The sequence below is a fragment of the Sylvia atricapilla genome, chromosome Z (assembly GCF_009819655.1).
Source record: "Sylvia atricapilla isolate bSylAtr1 chromosome Z, bSylAtr1.pri, whole genome shotgun sequence".
Lineage (NCBI taxonomy): Eukaryota > Metazoa > Chordata > Aves > Passeriformes > Sylviidae > Sylvia > Sylvia atricapilla.
Genome location: NC_089174.1, coordinates 29,796,099 through 29,817,977, shown reverse-complemented (window position 1 = coordinate 29,817,977; position 21,879 = coordinate 29,796,099). Strand labels below are relative to the sequence as shown.

Sequence of the window (21,879 nt, the reverse complement as noted above, 5' to 3'; positions counted from 1 at the left end):
AAATGTGGGTAACTCATGCTTAGCTCCTTACTAAAAGATTTAGTAATAATTTATAAGACTGTTATACATTATTTATAAATATACTCACAGTATAAAATATTCATGTTTTCCAAGAACTTAGAAACAAAATAGGCTTCTGCAAAGCATGGTAGATATTTTTTTAGTTTCTTTTCACACAACACAAACATCATGCAGCTTTTCCTTCCTTCCATTTCCAGATTCATTCATTTTTTCTAGTTAATATTTTAATTTACGTTTTTATCCATTACAGCTGTGTCAAGGGGGAAATGATAGGTTTTCTTGTATATTACCAGGAAGTGCTATTTGGTGCACATTGGGAAAAATGTTCTGATGTGTACATATGTTCCTGGAATCACAATTGTCAGAAAGTCTAATGGCTGTGCTGCTGACCACAAAGGCAATAACACAGTAATGAAGCTTTAAGTTGACTACATAAATCTTTCTCACAATATTGCAGTCTAATTTCACCCACAGTATCCACAATACCTGACACTGTGAAACGTTAAGCTGTCTAATCGACCCTGCAAAAATCCATACTTACTAAAACACTCAAAATACAGGTTAATGTTCTAGAAATCAGTATAGTGATGAGAGTCAGGTCTTTGATACTTTCTTCTTTTTGCATGAATCATTATACTGAGTGAAAATAGTTACTTGTTTTTCTGTATTCTATTAATGAACTCATGAGAGGCTACCTGTATTTTTGGATTTATAGCAGAAATATTAATAATTTAGTATATGAATTGAAGAGCTTATTAAAAATAAAAATATAGATTATAAATAGTAATATGCCAGTTAGTATGAGATGTTTTACACATACCTACTATTGGATGCAAACTTAATATTTATTTTGAAAATATGAGAGAAAAAAAAATATTCCTGTCTGTCTAACAACCTATTTTTAATAACACAGAATAAAACTACAGAGACCACTATTAAGATGGAAGACCCTTGATTTTTCAATCAGATATTTATCATCTTGAACTATTAGTTAAGTTAGTCATAAACAACACATAGATAACACATTAGTCAGTATTCACAACCATTTAAATCTGCAGATATACTGCTAGACAAGAAGTTTCCTCCATCTTCCAAAAGAAGGAAAAAAATATTTGTTGAAACCAAAGCTCATTCTAGAAATACTTTAAAAAGTGACCTAAGTAAATTTAAAAATAAATCCTCCATGTAATAATCAGATGTCCATAAATTTTCAAATACTTAAACATAATTCACTTGAATTTGAAAGGTTTCTCTACAAAGATTCTTAAGTAAAAAGCTGATTAAGGTGTTCTTTAGTATCTTCTGGGAAACAGAAAAAAGTATTCAGATATGTAAAAATGAATCATACTTTCTCCTGTGTTTGGAAAACACCAAGTGATAGTCTTTCCTGATAATAATGCGTTGCCCTGTACCAAAGAAGGTTCTCTGCAGTTTCAGATTGGGCAATATTTCAGTGTAGTGCATTAATGCTACTTTCTTTCCAGTTAACAAAATGCAAATTTTTTTAAGGTTATATACTTTTAGAGTACTTAGTGAATGCAACTTTAGCATATTGCTGAATATAGCCCATCAAGATGAGTGCTATTCTTAGGTTTTTTTCCCCAGACTAAGGCAATTTTTTGGTAAATTCCACAAAAACACATGAAGGGAATTTTTTTTCCTTGTTTATTTATTCAACTGTCCATTGTGCATGGCATAAAGTTTCCACCTTCTGGATGTGTGCTAGTAGACAGCAGTTCCAGTACAGTAGTCCAGTTATATGTCAGCAAGGTTTCATTTTGGCACTGCCTGCTTTCTGAAAATCTCAACTTAAGCAAAAAACCCTTTTTGTAGTGACATCATTGACATTGTAAGGAATGTATTATCTCTGCATTTAGCATCTCACCTCACAACCTGCCACTATTCTTCTAAAAGAAGTGTCTGAAACCAAAGACTCCCTGTGGATCTATCAGGCCCTGCCAGCCCCTTCTTTGCAGACTATTGTATATCATATAATGCACAAGCTGAAATAGAGCTCCTACAAAGAATTTCTGATTCTTTTATTTTTGAGGAGATTTAGAAGGAAATAGATTTTGATTATCAGTTAAAGAGCGATCTATCAGCTACCTTTATCTCAGTCAGAAGTTCTTGCTGGCGTCAGCACTCTCCAAATTGTCCCAGTGCTCCACTGAGGCAAAGCACAGTCAGTTCTCAATTTCATATCAACATAGCTATTAATGCAGTGTTAGTATAGTCAGTCAATGTCTTCAGATGCACTGAAAATTTTCTGGAGACCCTCTGCAAGTATTTCCAAGTTCCTAATAGTTAGCAGCAGGTAAGCATCCAGAGATTTTTAGCATCAAGGTATCAAAAAGTTTAATTCAAATCTACTCAGCCTTTTGGCTGAGAGTTATTGAGCTGCAAACATCTCGGTATAAGTAGCTAAGTTTTTATTCTGAAATGAATATAATGTCAAAACTAATTTAAATACAATCGGGAACATGATAGAAAGCTGAGGATGTGGTAATTCCCATTTACCCATTTTTTGAAATTCTGAGGTACTCAAGCAGGCATGACCTTTTTTTATTTCACTGTGTCTACTGATTTTTTTCATGCTGTGGATACAATTACCAATCAGAAATTAATAGATATGGGTAAGTTTCTGACATTAGGGTTCAGACAGCTGTAGTGAAGTGAACTTTCCTGAAAGCCAGAAGTGGTTATATTTTGAAGAAATATAGACAAAGTATTAGTAGCTGATTTAAATATTATTTCTAATTCCAGAAATTAAATGGAATAATTTGCCCACCAAACTAAAGAAACAGTAGATTTTTCCAAACCAAAATTATTTATGAAGAACAATGGAATTGAAAATAAAAAAAAATCTATTTACTGAAACTCAGAGAGAATTTCCCAAAGGAAAACAAGATATAGAAATCAAGTTTGTGTTTAAATTAATTTTTTTGTCTCACAAAGAAAAGTGCCAGAATAATAAATGAGTTACAGTTCAATCTGGAACTTAATTGTATATGATAAACCAAGGCTTTTTTTAACTTAAAGCTATAAAGTTTCGTTGAACTCTGAATTGGAGAAAAGTTCTTTTATTTTACTAGCCTTGAATTAGAGTATTGTTTTCATGCTGAATGTATTTCTAAAGAACCAGAGAACAAAAAACCTGCCATCTGATTAACCACAGTGAAACGCAATTGAAACACTTGCAGAGAACTTTTGTATGCCAGGATACTCTTGTCACTATAAAGGCTCAAATTTAAAAAAGATTATGTGTGTTAAAAAACTGAGAAAGAAAATCAAAGGTTGCAAGAGGAATTTTAGACATGGTTTCAAATGGCCCAAAAATATTGCAGCTGTTTAGATAACCATATTTATATTATGAGAATTATTTATCTGGTAGAAAACACTAGGAATAAACAGACTTCCAGCAGGACAGAACCTACTTCAGGAACAGTTTGAGATACATTAGGCAACTGCAATTATTATGATTGTTGAGCATCAGAGCGTCACTTCAAAACCAAAAGCTTTCCCTTTTAGTCTTACAAGAAGGCTTTAAATATTTCACTCATCTCATAACTGTAAATGTTCTGAACTCCATCTAAAACTGTTAATTTCTAATGTGATATATGTCATGAGGGTGTCCAGTCATGGTGTCTTTTCCCCCTTAATTTACTCAGGAAAGAAGTCAAACTTATTGAATCTTGTCTCATAAAATGTCATCTTTATTTCCACATGGACTTTTTTTGACTTTTTCCTCCATTCATTCGAGTTTGTTCTTTCTGAACAATCCTAAACACAGGTACAGATAGTATTTTGGATGGAATTTCTCGAGTGGCTTGCACAATGGCACTGAGTTGCCTGTTTCCTCCTTAAAATGTTTTGCTGTATGTATTTCAGGATCATAACTTTTCCTAGTACTCTTACTATACCAAAGACTATTCTCTTGTCATCAGCTTTTTTGGTGAGTTCCTGATGAGTTCCCAGTTTACAGTAGGATTTATTAAACACCACATAAACAGCTTTGCATCTCAAATTGTGAACTTTTATCAATTTCTATTAATCCTCAATGTCATCCAGACCCAATCTGACACATTACTAAGAATACTTCTTAATATTATCTTATTAGCAAGTGTCTAGATTGGGTAGAACAGCAATTAAGAGAAGTCCTTATTATTAGAAAAAATTAACCCTTGATCTCTGTGAAAATCATTCTGTTAATCACCATGTTATACACCACCCTTCCTATGCTCTTTCATTAGCCTACATTTTATAATTCTATCTCTGGTTTTCATAACATAAATAAACATTTATTTATTTACATTTTACTTGAGCTCCTTGACAAAAAAGTCACAGACTGACAGTAGATAAAGGCATAACAAGGCATGCTGAGAATCACTTCAGGAAACATAATGTTTCGTCCAAAATGGTTCAAGAAATGCCTGGAATGTTTTCCTGTTAGATATAGAAACTAGCTTTTTTTCTTTCTTTCTTAAATAATAGTTCATCTCATTTTTGACAGTAATTCAAATCCTTAAAATAATTGAAAATCATTTGATCTGTGGATATTTCTAGAGGGTCTAACCAGATTTAATGTTCCAGGCTCACACGCTTACCTTTGCTTCTGAGAATTGAACTGTCTCTTAAAGAAAACTTTATCAGACATACTAACAGTTGTTACATGACTTTGTGCAACTTCTTCCAACCCAGCTATTAATAGTGAAGAACACTATATTTTTTTCAGTAAAATGTCAGAATTTTGTGCAGAATGCATATAGGTTTTCTTAGAAGAAGCTACTTGAAAAGGAAGAAAAGCTTCTGTCAGGAAAAAAATGCTAACAGAAAATGTTCAACTTCTTCTATTACCTGAGTCTTTTTGAATGTCCCTAGTCTCAACTGGTCAAGAAGTGACTACCATAAAATATTTTTTTAGCTATGTTAACACCAGCCTGGCATCAGATTGCCTTTCTCTATATTCACACAGCTTTCCTGGCAGTCTGTGTTACAACTTTTGCAAAAGGCTCCCATGTAATTACACCAATGGTGCATAAAATGAAGATGCCTCTCCTTTGGTTAAGCACTATTTCAGCTCTCTTTGGAGCAATGTCCTTGGTGTGGGGTCTGCAAATCAAGGAAAATGTTGCAAAATTGGAGAAAATTCAGGGAAAAACTGAGACTGACTAGACTTGAAAAACAAGTATAGCGCTGACTTGCAAGAGAATGTGTTTAGTTTATTAAGGAAAAGGTTAAAGGGCTGCCTAGCTGCAACCTCAAAGTGGATCCCATACAGGATTTTCCAGCAGGAAAAATATCATAGAGGTAATTTTGAAGCAGCAAGGAAAACTATTGAAGACTCAATGATGGGAAACTGAATCATGCAAAAGCTAGACTACAAGCAAGATTCCCATCTTGATTATGAACATGTGAGGAAGAAATGCAGTACCTTCTTTGAGATTTTAAAACAAGATTTGATCTTTAAAAAAAAAAATTATGGTCTATTTAAACATAACTGTTGTATTTGAAGCAGAAAAAAAATCTAGAAAATGCTGGTTTATGCAGTGGAACTGATGAGATGGCTACACTTGTCCCATCTGTACTTAAAATATTTGATTTATTGAATGCATTTTCTCTAACATAACACTGTACAGTCATAATGCAGTTATTTCAATTTGATTTTTTTTCTTCTGTCTTTTGTTATGTTTTGTTTGCCTTGCTGGCTTTGTGGGTTTTTTTGTTCCTTTGTCATTGCATTTATTTATTTTTTGTTTGTTTGTTTTGTGCGTGTGGTTTTTTATTTGGTTGGTTGGCTGTTTTGTTTTGTGTTGTTTTTGTTTGGTTTGGTTCTTCTTTTGGTTTGGTTCTTCTTTTGTTTTGCTCCAGGAATCGGCCAAGGGGTTCCAGTGGTGGCCCTTATTGTGGAAGGAGGTCCCAATGTCATCTCCATTGTTCTGGAGTACCTGCGAGACACTCCTCCTGTTCCTGTTGTGATATGCGATGGCAGTGGCCGAGCATCTGACATCCTTGCCTTTGGTCACAAATATTCTGAAGAAGGAGGGTAAGTCATTGCATAGCCTGTGTTCTTTCTCTGTCCACAGGTTCAATTCAGTGGTAAAGCAGAGCACAGGAAATTATTAATGGTACTGTACAAAAGCACCACCTACCTCACATGGCTGTTTCCATCATTGGTATGGGTGAAATATTGAAGGTATTCAGAACAAAACAAAACAAGCCTTAAAACAGGCCTTGTCTCTGACCCTTCTCTCCCTCAGGCTGGAGAATCCCAGCTCTACCAGCCTTTCCTCTTATAGGAGGTGATCCAGTCCCTTCATCATCTTAATGGTCTTTTTCTGGACACTCCAGTATGTGCATCCCTCTCTTGTACTGGGGAAGGCAGATTCAGACACATGACTCCAGAATTGTCCTCAAAAGTGGTAAGGAGAGAGGAAAGATCACCTGCTGAGCCTACATGTAGTCCCATCTTCGAGATCATCAATGAGGATGTTGAGCAGGATTGAACCCAGGACTGGACTATGAAATATGCTGACCTTCAACTGATCACAAACCTCTGGTCCCAGTCTTTCATCCAATTTCAATTCACCTCACTGTCTCCTCCCATACTTCATCAGCTTGTCTACGAGGATCTTATGAAAGACAATGTCAAAAGCCTTAGAGAGGTCTGCAGGAGGAATATCCCCTTCTTGTCCTTCATGTACCAATCCTGTCATTTTTTCAAAGAAGGTTATTGGGTTGTCAGGTGTGGCTACCTCTGATCATCTTCATCTCCTTCATGTGACAGGAATAAATGGCCCATCACAGTCCCACAGATCAAGGGGAAGCCTTTGAGCCTGTAGTTCCCCTGATCCTCCTTCTTTCTCTGCTCTAAAGCAAGACTGACCGTTGCTTGTCTCCAGTCCACAGACAATTCTTCCAGTTGTCCTGATTGTTCAAAGATTATGATTTTGCCATGTTATCAGTCAGCTCCCCCAGCATTTGTCAGTAGACACTGTCAGGATCCATGAACTGGTGATGTTATCATCTTCCACTTTCTTCCTCCAGACTTTCCTCCCAGTGTCTGAGGCCTGAGACTGAAGAAGACACTCAGTATTTGAGCTTTTTCCACTTCCACGTCTCTGCCCCATTCACTGAGTTTGGAGGAGGCAATTCCTGAGTATTAACCAGGTTTCTCACACCACTCTTCCCTCTAGTCTTATTGTGAGACCCTTTGAAAGATTCCCAAAGAGGACAAAGTCTGTTCATCACAAGGCCAGGATCTTGGGACTTATTTTTTGCCCTCTCCCTCTTCTCAGAATCTAGAGCTCCAGCTGCTCATGGTCACTGCAGCCAAGGTCGCCTTGACCTTCACATCCAATACAGAGAGTCCCTTGTCTGGTATGAGGTCCAGCACATCATCTCTTTTCATTGTCTGCTCTGTTACTTGAGTCTGGAAGTTTTTGTCAGGTCACTTCAGGGACTTCAAGGATTGCTTATGCTCTACTGAGTTATCCCTTTAGTAGGTAAAACAGTGGTTAAAATTCTCTATAAGGGTAAGGGCTTGTGCACATATGTCTGACTCATCCACTCATGTTTTTGTGGAATTTAGCACAAAATTGCCCTAATCTGGGAAAGACCTAAGGATAGTGCTCATCTTCTTGAGTTATTTCCAGCAACACAGTTATTGTCACTAGGTACATAATCCTGTGCTTGATAGTACAGCTCCTCCAGGACCACAGAACTACAGGAAAAAAAGGCCTTGTCTCCTGGCATCAAGAATGGGCACCAAAGCCTGGGACTTGAAGTGTTGCATCCAGACATGGAGAAAATTACTCTGTAGTGTGTCACCACCATACCTGAAACTGTTTGTGATGGAACAAATTAATCTGAAGACCCCTTTCCTTTCATCCTCTTGCAGAAGCTGCTGCAGAAGCTTGGCTGTGCTCTTGGTCTTGTTCTTGGATAGGATTTTCCCAGGCATAAGTTAACAAGGGCTTTGCCTTGTCTCATAAGGGATGAGTAGCAAATAAGGTTCCAGGCATCGTAGATCAAGAGTAGCAGCATCTATCAGAAAATGCTGAAGTTTTCTTGGTCCACAGCCTTGTGGCTGCCCTAACCTGTTCCTTACCTCACAGCCACAAGCACTCTCAGAAGGTTTCCACATGTTCAGCAATGGTCATTGACTTTGTCCTCTCAGAAGTTCCCAAAGCAGAACTCAGTTTGATGTTCAGAGGAGAAAACAACAAATAGAAAGTAGATTTAACAATTTTAGAACAAAACATAAAAGTGGAAGTGAAAAATCCCACAGATTCTTACAGCTCAGAGCTTTTTCATGCTTTTTTTAAAAGTAGAAGGTCAGGATTCCCTGGGACTCATTTTTGTGTGTGTTAGAATGTGTGGGAGTATATGTATTCACACACAGAGTAAGCAAATAATAAAGTATAAATCTTTAAACATTGAGCTCTAGACCAAGAAATATTATGTGTTTTAGAAATAAATGTGATCACAAACTGACTCAACCTAAAATTCCTACAGGGAAAAAGATAGTTTTGTTAATACTTAAATTCATTTTATGTTCCGGTTCATGCTTAGACCTGCACTGCATCTGTGAAACGTATGAATATGCCAGGTTTCAGTGAATCTTAGAGAAGTTATTTCTGTTTTCAGTGATCTCCTGAAAATGCTTCACATAACATTACTCAAATACGCTTTATCCATTTATTTTCTATGTACATCTACCTTTCCTGTGTTCTGATGTCATCATAAAAAAAGAAAATCCAGGAGGAGAATCAACTAATTTATTTCTAGATATAAATGGGGCATATATGAAAGACATTTTAAAAACATCAGTAGTGACAGGACAAGGGGCAATGATTTTAAGCTGAAAGAGGGTATCTTTAGACTGGACATAAGTAAGATATTCTTTACTATGAGTGTGTTGAGGTGCTGGCACAGGCATGTGCAGGAATTGTTCCTGTCCATGTTAGATGAAGCTCTGAGCAACTTGGTTCAGTGAAATGTATCCCTGTCCATGGCAGGAACATTGAAATTGGATGAGCTTTAAAGATCCCTTCCAACTCAGACCATTCTATGATTCCATGATTTTACATTGCTGTAGTTCTATTTCATCATCACAAATGCCTGCCTGTAGAAAAGTCAAGTTGTAGTAACAACAGAGGAAGAACCAGCAGTTTCTTACCTGAGACTCTCATATCTGGCTCTGTGAAAGGTATTATTCTGTCTTACTATGGGTCTTCTTATTATGGGAGTGCCACTCCAGATTGTTCTCTGCAATATTATCAACCCACAAAATTCTCTTCACTTTCCACTAAATAAAATGCAAACTATGAAATTTGCTAAACTAGTTAGTGGAGATTTATATGTGTTCATCCTAGTTCAGAAAAAACATTATTACTCTGGCATACAGTTATATTTTTAATAATATCAGAAGTAAAACTATCATTATATTAATAAAAATATTTTATTCAGATGTATTAGACTTCAGCTACAAATTGGATCCTTTTTTCCCCTCTCTAACCTATGTTTGAATAGTGCTTAGAACTATGAGAAGAATATCAAATAATTGCCATGTTAACTAAACTCAGATAGCAGCTTTTTCTTTCGGATAGAATCTAGGTAGGTTATACAAAACTGTGTTTATTAAATTCTAAATCAAGGTAATACATCTGAATTTCATGCAGTTTCATTCTGCAGTCTACTATGCAATCAGATTATCAAGTCAAAAACCTATTTTAATTCTAGCTGCTTGTCAGAAGCAAGGTATTATCCGAGAAACAGCATATGTTCCAGCTGCTATTTAAATAATTCAACACTTACATCATTAATGGCAGAAACAAACTCATTTGTATGTTTATATTATTGTGCTGGTTTTGCACAATCTTAAATTCTATCTTACAGCAGCCCAACAAGAATTAATTTTCTGTACATAAGAATGTGTGTGTATATGTGTGCTAAGCACTGCCTGTGAGTTCTGTGAGCTTTTAAGTTAAAAAAAAGTTTGAAAGTTTGTTTCCATGGGGAGAATAACTATGTCTGTAGATGAAGGAGAACAAATACATCGCTCTGCTTGAGTTTTGATCAATGTTGTGCCAATCCATCCATTTAAAGAAATCCTTTAGTGTGTTGAACAATTGCCTATCTGACCAATAGGTCCTTTTGTATCGGGTTTTTGTTGTGCCAGTCTTACCTCCTTGTTAATTATTCTTCCTAGAACATTCCACATGGCAGAAAAATAAATATTAATGAAGGTGCAGTCCCCCTTTACAATGCCAGTGCTCGTGCATCTTTGAAAAAGGAGACAAGCTTCAATCTGCCTTTTTAAGGCCTAAGTGTAGGCTTTCCTCATGACAAGGCAGACATTTTGCTTCCATAGGACAACCTTTGGATAGACATTTTCACTACGAGTGGAGCCTCAGTGGAGGAGGCTGCCAGCACCACCCTGAGCTGTGCCCGCCACTCTGCCAGGCACCATGAATGGTGCAGAAGGAATGGTGGAGCACACCTTGAAGGAAAGGTGTCTTTGTGGGAAAATCAGTTTTGAGGTCTCATTGTCTCATCTCTCTCATTTAAGTTTCAGGAGAAGATAAGATTTATGCAGTTGTCCACTGAGCTGACGTTTCAGCGTTATGAGTGTCAGTTATGCAGGACTAACACGGGGGAGAGTTTAAGTTTATTAGGACTTTAATATCAGAGACTAAATTTTTCCTTGGTCTGGAAAAGTCTGAATCAGAGTTTTAAAAATGTAGTGGGTGGCTACATTTCAGTACAAGTAAATTAAATTCTCATAAGTAATTTAGTGGAGCTGAGTGAATTCCTGGTACCTTTTACATTTTTGATGACAAACAAGCTATGTCCACAGTATAACTTAAATAAGAAGGCATCTTAAATGCAACACTCCTCATATAGTGAATTGGAAGAAGTATTGGCTGCTTTTCAATTTGACCTTGATTTAAAGGTCAGATTTTCTCATCTCTGAAGCACTTGTATTATATTTTACTTGAAAATACAAGGAACAGCATTGAGGGGTGAGAACATAAGATCAATCATAAGCATGTAAATTTAGTCCCTACTAAATCCTAAGTAAATATCTTCATTGGTAGTTACTCTCCTCCACATACAGCTGGAGTATTTTGGATTGTATAGTCAAGGATGGGTTCTTTTTCATTTCATTTACTTGGATAAAAGCAAAAACTGAATGTAAAACTAATGCAAAGTGCAACTTTAAATGAATATTTTGAAGCTTTTAACTCTCAGAGATATTCCTTTTTCTTTATTAAATACTGAATTTAAAACCAGAGAAATGAAACACTAGGTTAAAACTATGTCCCTTCTTAGAAAAATATTTCCTTACAGAATAAGAAATTACTTGCAGTATTTGAATGCAGTCTCCAAGCTGAATTTATAGCTCATTAACTACTCTATCATTTCTACTTCTGCAAGCATGAGACCCTTAAGAGTTCAATTTAATACCATAAAAATGTACTACTTGCCTAATGTTCACAGGGAAATATTAAACATTCTCTGTGCTTTAAATAAGCATCCTCATATGAGAATCATTAAAGATTGCCTTTGAACTGATCTTTCTCTGGATCCACTGTGGCATCATTTTTAGGCTTCAAATCTGAGAAATATTATTTAAATCCCTTTTTGCTAATAGAAAAAATACAGGAATTTTTCACTTTGAGCAAAAGAGATCATAATATGTGATATGTTTCTTTAGTATCCCTCGTTGTGTCTACCATATCATAAGGAATCATGGATCCAAATCATGTTTGAATTAATTTGTAAAATTATTTTCACATTGCATATTTTTATATCATTACTTTTCTCTTATAGCAAAAGCTTTGCAAATAAAAACCTGGACAGAAGATGGTCAATTTGTTTACCTTGGGAGGGTCAATATGTTAATCTCTCTTTTGGTGAAGAAGCAGACATTCAATAAACTGTAGGCAGTGAAAAATTATGTAGTGTGGAGCAACTATCAGTGAAGGTCTGATTTGATTTTGATTCCTCATAAAGGCACACAGAATTCACCCTTGTTTGAATACAATGAAGGAATAATTACATTTACTAGCTGTCATTTCTCATAACGTATGATATGCAAAATGTGTGGATTTGAAAATGTTTAAGAAATTCAGCCAGTCCCACAAATTTGCACAATTTTATCTTATTTGTAATTCCAGTGGAAGAAAATATGAGCAGAGCCTCTGGTCATGTTTCTTACATATAGTGTGATTGTCTAGAGTGCAAATCATAATTAAAACAAAAAATCCCCTAAGCTTCCTATAAGGAAGGGCAGGGAATAATTTCCCTATCCCACTGATATTTTATGGATATATTTACCTTATCCTGGGAAAAAAAAACTTCAAAAATGAAAAGTTAAAAAGAGATTATGTGCAATCCATTGAGTGAAGTGTATTATTTAAAGACATTACAAAGCATTTTGAGAATAGTACCTTTTTAAAAATCTATTATACATTTTGAAAGTGGGCTAGAGCATAATCTTTGTAACTCTCTAGTACATCATATGATTCCAGTACTAAAAATCTTTGAAGAAAAAGAAAGCTAGACAAGTTAGGTGGTGGATTATAGGCCAGATCTTTCTCCAATGATCACTACAAAATCACGTCATGAGTTTGGGAAGATTAAGTGAAACGTCTCTTATCTCCTCAAATATTAGGCATAACTTAAAAAAATTCTTTCTGAGCAGGGAATAGGCTCAAAATGTCATCTGTCTCCTGCATGAAGACAGCACATCAAGCAATGGAGAAAGTTTTGCTTCAGTTTAAACATCCAATACATCTTGGACAGAAACAGCCTTTTTTACTTTGTCAGTTCAGGTTATTGAAGTGGCTTCTCCTAATTGATCTGAAGCAGTGAATCACAGGAAGATAGAATAGTTTTGATCGGAAGGCATTTTTAGAGGTCATCTAATCTGACTGCCCTGCCCTGAGCAAGTTCATCTTCAAGTAGATCAGGTTGTTCAGAGCCCTCTCTGACCTGAACCCAAACATTGCCAGGGATGGGGCTCCTACCAGCTCTCTGGGACACTTTTTTCATCATTTTATCATCCACGTTGTAAAACATCTTTTGTTCATATCTAATCTAAATCCACACTATTTAGTTTTAAAAGCATTGTTCCTTGTTCTGTTAAAACTGACCCTGCTACAAAGTCTGGCCCCATCTTTCTTACAGGTACCCTACAAGTGCTTTAATAAGGTTTCCTCTGAGCTGCCTTTCTCCAGGCTGAACATTCCCAACTCTCTCAACCTTTTCTCACAGTCAGAGGACTGGAGAGGAGCTCCAGCCCTCTGATCAGCAGCATAGCCTCCTCTGGACCTGCTCTAGCAGGGCCATGTTCTTCTGTGTTCGGAGTCCCAGAGCTTGATGCAGTGTTCCAGGTGGGGTCTCACCAGAGCAGAGCAGAGGGGCAGGATCCTTGCCCTGCTGCCCATGATGCTTTGGATGTGGCCCAGGACACAATTGTTTTTCTGAGGTGGGAATGAACACTGTCAGCTCTTGCCCAGCCTTTCACACACCAGGCCCTTCTCCAGAAAACTGTTTGTGATCTCTTCGTCCCTCAGCCTGTCTTGCTGCTGGGGATTGCCCCAACCCAGGTGCAAGCCTGTGCACCTGGCCTTGGTAAGCTCAGTATCTCAGCCTTTTCTTTGTACATTATTGCCAGTTTGCAAGCCTTGCTCACCCAGTGGGGTAAATGCTTTCTTCAACCTTCTTTTTCTCACTGATAGACCTGTGTAGAAGCCCTTCCTGTTATTCTATATATCCTTTGCAAATTCAGCTTCTTCTTTGCCTTGGCTTTCCTCACCCCATCCTACATAACTGGGCTGTGTCCATAAACTCTGTCCAGGTTACCTGTACCTTTTCCACTGATGGTGCAATTTCTGCTTTTTGTTTGTTTATTTGTTTAACCAGCAGATCTCCAGTCATCTGTAGTGGTCTCTTGCCTTCTTTGCCTTATTTCTTTCACCCAGGGATGTTCTTGTGCTTTATGGGATGTGTCCTTAGGGATCTGCTAACTCTGTTCTGCTCCTTGAGGGCAATTTCCAGAGAGCAGTTTCCCACGAGGTCCTATTGACTAACTCCTTGAGTCCATGCAAGGGGTTTTTTTTCCTTAAAATTCAGGATCCTGATTTTTCTGGAAAGCCATACAGTTCAGTCCTGATAATGTGATGTGTCAAAACTAAGGTTGACATCTTCTGAAAACAAGCAGACAAAACATACCCACACACTCTTAGGCAACAATTGTGAGTAAATCTTTTTTCTGAAAATAAATGTAAATTTATATACCTCTACTTTAGACGACAGATTTTTCACATCAAGTACCTAAATTCCATCAGCAATCCAGAACCTATGGGGAAAAAAAAAAAAAAAAAAAGCTGAATTCACCTGGACTGGTGGATAATGTATTTAGGGAATTAAAGAACAGTTTCAAGCTACATGAGGAAGGAAAATAAAAGAACAGGTTGCATGGTTGTTTTGTAGTACATTTTGTTTAGGCAGAACAGTATTTTTTCCATGTCAAGTAGGTGGAATTCAGAGAATCATGTCGTCAAAATTCCCCAAAAAGGATTTTATTGGCATGTTGTGAAATATTTTTAGAACTGAAGTCTACTAGAAAGATGATAAAAATACTGTCTTTTTCTGACACTATTCTGTCTATGCTGACTTTGATGTAAGTCGTAATTGTAGTGTTTCAGTCTAGCAAAGTAGGTCCATCTCTTTTTCCCTGAATCTGAAACTAGGAATCCGTGGCTTTAAAAAGCATGTATTTAACATGTGTATGTGTAAGAAATGTGGTGGTTTCAAAGGAGATAAATCATCACCCAACCTCCAAGTCTCAGTTGTTTTGCTGGCAGTACTCTGAGAAATTATTTCTTTAACATCCAAATTAGATTTGGTATCTGCATCGTAGATTTAGCCTTTGATAGAATGGAAGAGTTTGTGTTTGTCCCAGCTTGGTTACACAGTTGGGAACTTTGATTTGACACCTTCCAACATTTATAGACTCCTAAGGAATAAAAGTGATGCATTCTTGATACAACTGATTTCAGTGGACACAAAACTATGATTACTTTACTGGAAAGATTGCTATTATTGTTTATCTTTCTGATTAATCACTTCAAGTTTTTGATCTCACAAAAACATTTAATAGGCTTGATGTACATTTGCAGACCAAGAAGACATTAAAGAAAAACATTTAGTGAGGGTAGAAAACTGCATAAATCAAATTGTGACTGTAAGAAGTTTCTGAGCAGCAGTATTTCAACAGATGTTTTACCCTCTAGTTAGGGAATCACTTTTTCATTTTGGTTTTTTTTTCACATTGTATTTTTTCACATGAAGTTTTCTTTACATGCTGCTTAAACTAAAGCTATTATACAGTTTTTGAGGGCTTTAATTCAAGAAAAAAAGGGAAGGTTGCTCAGGACACAATTCTGTTTTTACTCAATGCTGCTTTCTCTTGATTTCTGTGTGTGTTAGCCTGAAAAAAAGAGACAATTTCTGAAATGAAGTTTCAGATTTGGATTCTACACATTTTTTCAGGAAAATCATATTATTATAAGAAAGTGGGATGGTTTCCATTCCAGAAACTCTGGAATTGTTTACTGATTTTTTTCATCTGAGAATCTTCCAAGTCCATGTCTTTTTTCAAATAATTTTCATACTCTTTCATATATTTCACTTTTATATGTAGTTTCCAAATGGAATTTGATATTTATGTTAATCTCATTAGCTTCTCCAGGTGATCTTTTAAAGAAACTTGTTCATTGCAAATAGTCTCTTTTTTCTTTCTTCATTTGAGGGATGGAAAACTGCATGGTTCTGACTCACTTGTAAATGCAGTGATAGCACCATTTTTTTTAAATTTGATTAAACCAAATTTCCAACACCTTTTTTTCAAGATCCTATAATAAGTATTTATATAATATATGATCTACTAATCTGCAACTCAAAGTATGTTAATGCTTGTCCAGGCATCCGGTCTTTCCAACCTGATTGTCTTTAGCACAGTCCTACATTTCTACCTGTATTCTTGACATCTTGTTTCATGTCCCCGTGTGCTTGCAAACATCCTTGCTCCTGTACAGGAGGTTAGGTTATCTCTTATAATTCCCACACAGCAAGTCCTCTGCTTCCGGCTCCAGCTTTGTCCACCTAGAGGGCTGGAAGTTTTAACTCATTATGTGTTGCCTTTCTGTGAGGCAGGCAGGTCATGCTGCAGGGAAGGAGTGCTCGCCTAATGTATGAGCAGTAGATGCATTGTTGCTGCCTCTCCAGTATCCCGGAAATAGCACATTGAGGGCCAGACTGCTCCTAGATGAAAACAGGAAGAGCAGAGGTAGACTCATCACTCAAAGGGAATCTGATAAAAATCTGAAGGCAACAGCAGAAGCAAGGCCTAGAGAGAACAGTCTAAACACAGTCTAAAACAGACAGCATGGTCTAAAACCCCATGTAAATTACTTTTAATCCAGATACATAAACATATGCCTTCCAGACCTCCTTTTGAAGTCAAAATTCTATTCCACAGGAGTATTTACAGCCAAGATTAAAATCACATGGTAGAGATTATATGCATTCCATATGCCAGATATTCTATATACTTTCATGCCCTTCTTTCTCATTCCCATTTGTTGCCTCTTCTAACAACATTTGCTGCAGGTATAAAGACTAGATAATGAAACCAGATTTGAAAGTCAGTGGTGTAATGAAAATCCTGCAGTCTCATTTGTGCCTCCTCACTGCAGAGAAGTACAGACAACTTTAGGCAATAGTATGCAAAAATCTTCTCCCAAAGCAGATGCCATTAGCTAACAATGGCTTTTAGATACCTGCTGCTTCTAATACATCTCTGCAGTTGCTACAGGACTAAATATTTTTTTATCTTTTGGCCTAAAATATGAGACATGAAGATTATTTGATTTTCACTCTTCTGGATGACTTATTCCATAAAATATTTCAACCTAGCTAATTTGAAATACTGAGTTATAATTTTTAAGTGAGAAAGGTGCTGTATTGTAGAAGCATCAAAGGATTCATGTTCTAAATTAAAGGCCACTATTTTGTGATTTTGACATTGAGAGCAGAAATGGTTCACTCAGAAAAGTTCTAAGGAATAAGGTTTTTTTAGGAAGAGGTAGGGCTCAAGTACTTGTATTTCACATACTATTACTGTTTATTTCTGCAGTTGGGCCTCTTTTTCCAAGTATTGACCTTAGCACTGAGGGGAAATATAAAATGAATACTCTTGAGCTCCCATTTGTTGTTGAGAAGGCTAACATGACCAAAATCAAAATGTTTTCTTTGAGTGGACTGAGGAACAGAGAAATTTGTTTGTTTGCTTATGAGGTCATGTGTTGCATCAGTAGGGTGAGTTGACATATTCAAACTAAAATCAAAAGCACTGACAACATAAATGCTCCCAGATTCATAAAATTAACTATGAGTTGAATTTCTCTATCCATCAAATGAAGAAAGAAAAAAGAGACTATTCGCAATGAACAAGTTTCTTTAAAAGATCACCTGGAGAAGCTAATGATTAACATAAATATCAAATTCCATTTGGAAACTATATATGAAAGTGTTGGTCCCCCTCAAATTCAGACTTGTCAGTGTGGTTCTTGTTTTTGTTTGGAAATCCCACAGAGCTGATAGTTTGAATGACCTTTTTTCATGCAATATATAGGAACTGATATGAAAACTTTGTAGATGAGGGACCTCAGCACAATCAACATATTTTCCTAGAACAATGTTTTCCAATTTATCTCTTATGAATTCAGCAATTCCTGGTCTTGAAACCTGCCCAAAACAACCTTCAATGATCTGTTGACTCTTATTTTTTTGACCTTCATCGCTGAAAACAGTCGAAATGAAGTTACAATGTTCCCTCATGTCTGTTTTTTTTCTTTTTGAATTTCAGACTTATAAACGAGTCTTTGAGGGACCAGTTGCTAGTTACCATCCAGAAGACTTTCACATACACCCGAACCCAGGCACAGCACCTCTTCATTATCCTCATGGAGTGCATGAAGAAGAAGGAGCTGGTATGTTGAGTTCAATGCATTGTTTTGATCAAGTCTTTTATATGCTTGTTGAAAGGTATCACAAATCTGATCTCTGTTATCCAGACTCTAAAGTGGTATCATGCTGTGTTTTTGTTTGCTTTACTCAATATTTTTGCATTTAAAGTGATGAATGAAACAGATCTGTTCGCTTTTGTAAATTCCTCTACATTTCCTTTGACAGTATAGAATCCAGCTAGTAGGGTATGGATATTACTATTTTCCACTCATCCTCAGGCATATCATGACTAAAATTCTGCCTCATGCAACTAGAAAGCAGAAGAAGGCGTAATTATGCATCTGTCCCTGACATTGTATTTTAAAGATGATGTAGAATTGCAGAAGTATCACAAGGGCTATTACATTACTGTGGAGAAACATGGCATGAAAGGAAAGCAGCTTGTCCCAGAGGCTAGTATTCTGCAGTGGCGAGGCTATCCCTTGAGCACATGCTTGTATTCTCTTGAAGAGCAATCTTTCAGCAGTTTCTTGGAAATCAATGACCCTGCCTTTTGCAGAAATATTTTTGAAGAAAAAGCACATTGTAAAAATATGCAGTTCATTTCTGGAGGCTTTTATTTGTCACAAACTGACTGGACAGATGTGCTTCACTTAATCTTTCTTCCAAGGTTTGGGTTTGGTTCACATCACAGCTTTTGGGAACTCCAGGTTGATGATCATGCCCTAAAATGAATTTGCTCTAATATTTCTGATCAGTGATTAGCGGAGCGACTTTTTTAGGGTAAGAGCATTAATTTTTTTGTAGCAATTTCAGTAGTGGTAGTAATAATAATAGTAGTGGTAATAATAATAACAGTAGTAATAATAATAATAGCACCTACTTGTAAACCACTGTTCGGCATATAGACATAAAAAATATACTTACAGATAGAAGATAAAAGAAAATAATGAGGAAGAGATGGAGGAAGGGAGAGAGAAGCACAAAGACAGGAATGAAGTAGGAATTACAGGTAGAAAGCAGAGGCAGACATTGAATTATCTAGACTAGAAAAATGCAATCCTTGATTATTCCAGACATCTAAATCCAGAACAAGATGTCAAGCTTTGAACAAAGCCTGCTACTGAAAAATAACTGTGAAGATTCTGTCTGCAGTATTCACATTAAGATTTTTATTCCAACCAAAGTTGTGCATTTGTTATAAGTTTCTTTGCAGACATGCAACATCTGTTACTACTGACATTCTCTACCTACTAATCTTGTGAAGAGCCATTAGTCAGGAGAAGGTATGCCCAAAATTAAGTATTCTGAATTTGAATTTGTAATACTAGCCTAACCATCTATAAAGATAATACATTAAAACAGTTTTTCCTGTCTAGTACCTAAGTCGTACTCATCTAATTCTAATATTAGTATGCTAGAAAGGTTTTATGTCTGAGGTGTGGTTGCTAGGCTAATGGCGTCCTGTAAAACTCACAACCTCCTGTATGTATGTAAAAGAAAGGTGGTTCGTGTTGCTGAAGGCAGCATAACCAGAGGAAATGGTTGACCTTGGGGTTGTGAAGTACTCCCAGGAGTGAGTGGTGACTTCACCACTCCTACAAAGCCAGATGCTTCACATGGCCAAGTCCATCCCAGCTTTTGTCCTTCCTCAAGCATGACCCTCTGATTTGATTGTACTCTAGGCCAAACACTGATTGATGAACTGACCATCATTAGTCTGATCAACCCATCAAAAAATAGAAGGAAGATGCAAAAAATTGTCTCAAAAAGCTCAGCAGCTGAATTGATCATGAATATTTTCTCTATGTGCATGGTCAGTGTGCCTGCCCAACTGATTTTGTTGCTGCTGGATTGATAGATAACAAAGTAGACAGTGCAGGAGAGGCTTGTCTTATTTCTGTGTGCCACTAAATAATTGAGTACAAACAGGGTACAGGCAGGAAGATGCTCGTAAAGTACATCAATACAGATGAATTACAGATGAGGAGAACAAAAATAAAATGCAAGTAACAAATGCAAGGAACAAAAAGCTTTCTTGCAAATAATTGTTTCTTCTCTACCTGCTTAAAATGTGTAAAAATTTGCATCAGTTATATAAATCTGATGTAAGTGTCATAGGCAAGGAAAAAAGGTAATCATAGCAAAAATTACCCCTTTTCTCAGATCATGAGATTTTCCAAGTTCTGACATTTTGGATTTTCCTCTTAAATGATGGTCTCTGAAATGTATACCCAGAAAGCATCATCATCATCATCATCATCGTTGTTGTTGTTGTTGTTGTTAATAATAATAATAATAATAGTAATAGTAGTAATAATAATAATAAATGTTCCATTTACTTGATTAAGTTTAAAATCTTTGTTGAATAAAATCTTAAGTACACAGTATGAATGAATAGGTGAGGCCCTAGAAGAGTGATCTAAGTGTGTTAGATTTGCAAGACAGAGCAATTTTCACTTCTCAATTCAATGAATAATTTTTATGAAATTACATACTTATCTGAGTTGACATTACCAGCATTAGTTTTGTTCATAAATGTATTTGGACCAAGGTGCTTAATGAGGGCTATGGTACAAAAATCTGTTTAAAATGAAGTAAACTACACGTTTGTATCCATATAGCTGTAGACGATAAGGGTAAGGTAGTATTTTATAGATAATTTATGGATATTCTCTATTGTTGCTTTTGCATAGAATTTTCTAAAAAAGTGTATTCCAAGAGCATGAGGGCTCACCAAAGCTAAGTAGTCAGGAAGCAGACTAGGAGACTTTGCTTTCAGGCCATCCCTGAAAAACACATTGTGTTGAGTAATAGCTCAGAAGTCTGTTTTCAGCTTTCTGAGTATTTACTTCTGTGTCAATAAACAAATTAGTCTCAGTATTTTCCCTTAAAGACAGTAAATCTGGTGTCTGAGTTTTCTGACTAATACAGGCTGCTCTACTCCTTTGGGAGCACTTTATTTTGCAGCTTTGACTGGCATGTTGCTGGGGTCCGTTTTTCACAAATCAAGGTGTGAATTTCTCAGAAGCCAGAATGTGTTTTTCAGCAAGCTGCATGGGTCTGTCTGTGGAGCTTCATTGGTCAGCCACTGGAAAAGGCCACTTTGAGAAGCCAGGAAGGTCTGTGTCCTTGAAAACAACCACACCTGTGGCAGTGAGAGATGTTTGTCATAAAAGTAATTATTCCAAAATATTGTTTTGAGAGTGAATACACCTAATCTTTTATCCATTGAAAGAAAGTGGAAATTGTTGAGAATCAGGATAGGTCCAATCTAAGCACCTTTGTAATAAAAAATGACACATTAACTCCAGCAGTAAAGCAAATACCACCTGCTGGTTAAATTTGTTTTCTTATTACTACCATGACCATTTTCCACTCAGTTTGTTTCCTTGAATATTTGAAGTTTCAGTGTCTACATTAAGGCAGACTGATAGTGTCATTGCTTGCTACTCCATTACAAGAAAGAACTGCAGAAGGAAGAGAGTGTATTCAGTGAGCATAATTTTGTATGAATCCATTAATTCATGGATTAATTACATTTCCACAAAGAGGCAAGAGATACAATTTGATTAGATTCCTGCTAAAAAAGGAAAAAAATAAAATCCCATCTCTAGCTCATGGCAGAAAGTAATAGATATTTTCTTCTTAACTCTGCTGTTCCCTATTGTTCCTGTACCATGGTGTATGGTATGCAGCAATCATGATGGCTGCTCAGGGACCCTGTAAACCTTACTTCAGGGTTCTGCTGCTGACATGTATTGCAGTGGGGAGTTCCAGATGACTTAACGTGTAACTTGCAGTTCTGGTGCTGTC

The 21,879-nt window shown here is 36.5% G+C and overlaps 1 protein-coding gene across 1 annotated transcript in view; it reads left to right on the top strand.

Annotated features, from left to right (window-relative positions):
* Nucleotides 1–21,879, top strand: part of TRPM3 (transient receptor potential cation channel subfamily M member 3) — a 265,094-nt gene that overhangs the window by 165,675 nt on the left and 77,540 nt on the right. The window contains exons 7-8 of the mRNA XM_066340019.1: nt 5,890–6,064; nt 17,963–18,086. Of these exons, the coding sequence (XP_066196116.1) occupies nt 5,890–6,064; nt 17,963–18,086 (299 nt within the window). The remainder of the gene's footprint in view (nt 1–5,889; nt 6,065–17,962; nt 18,087–21,879) is intronic.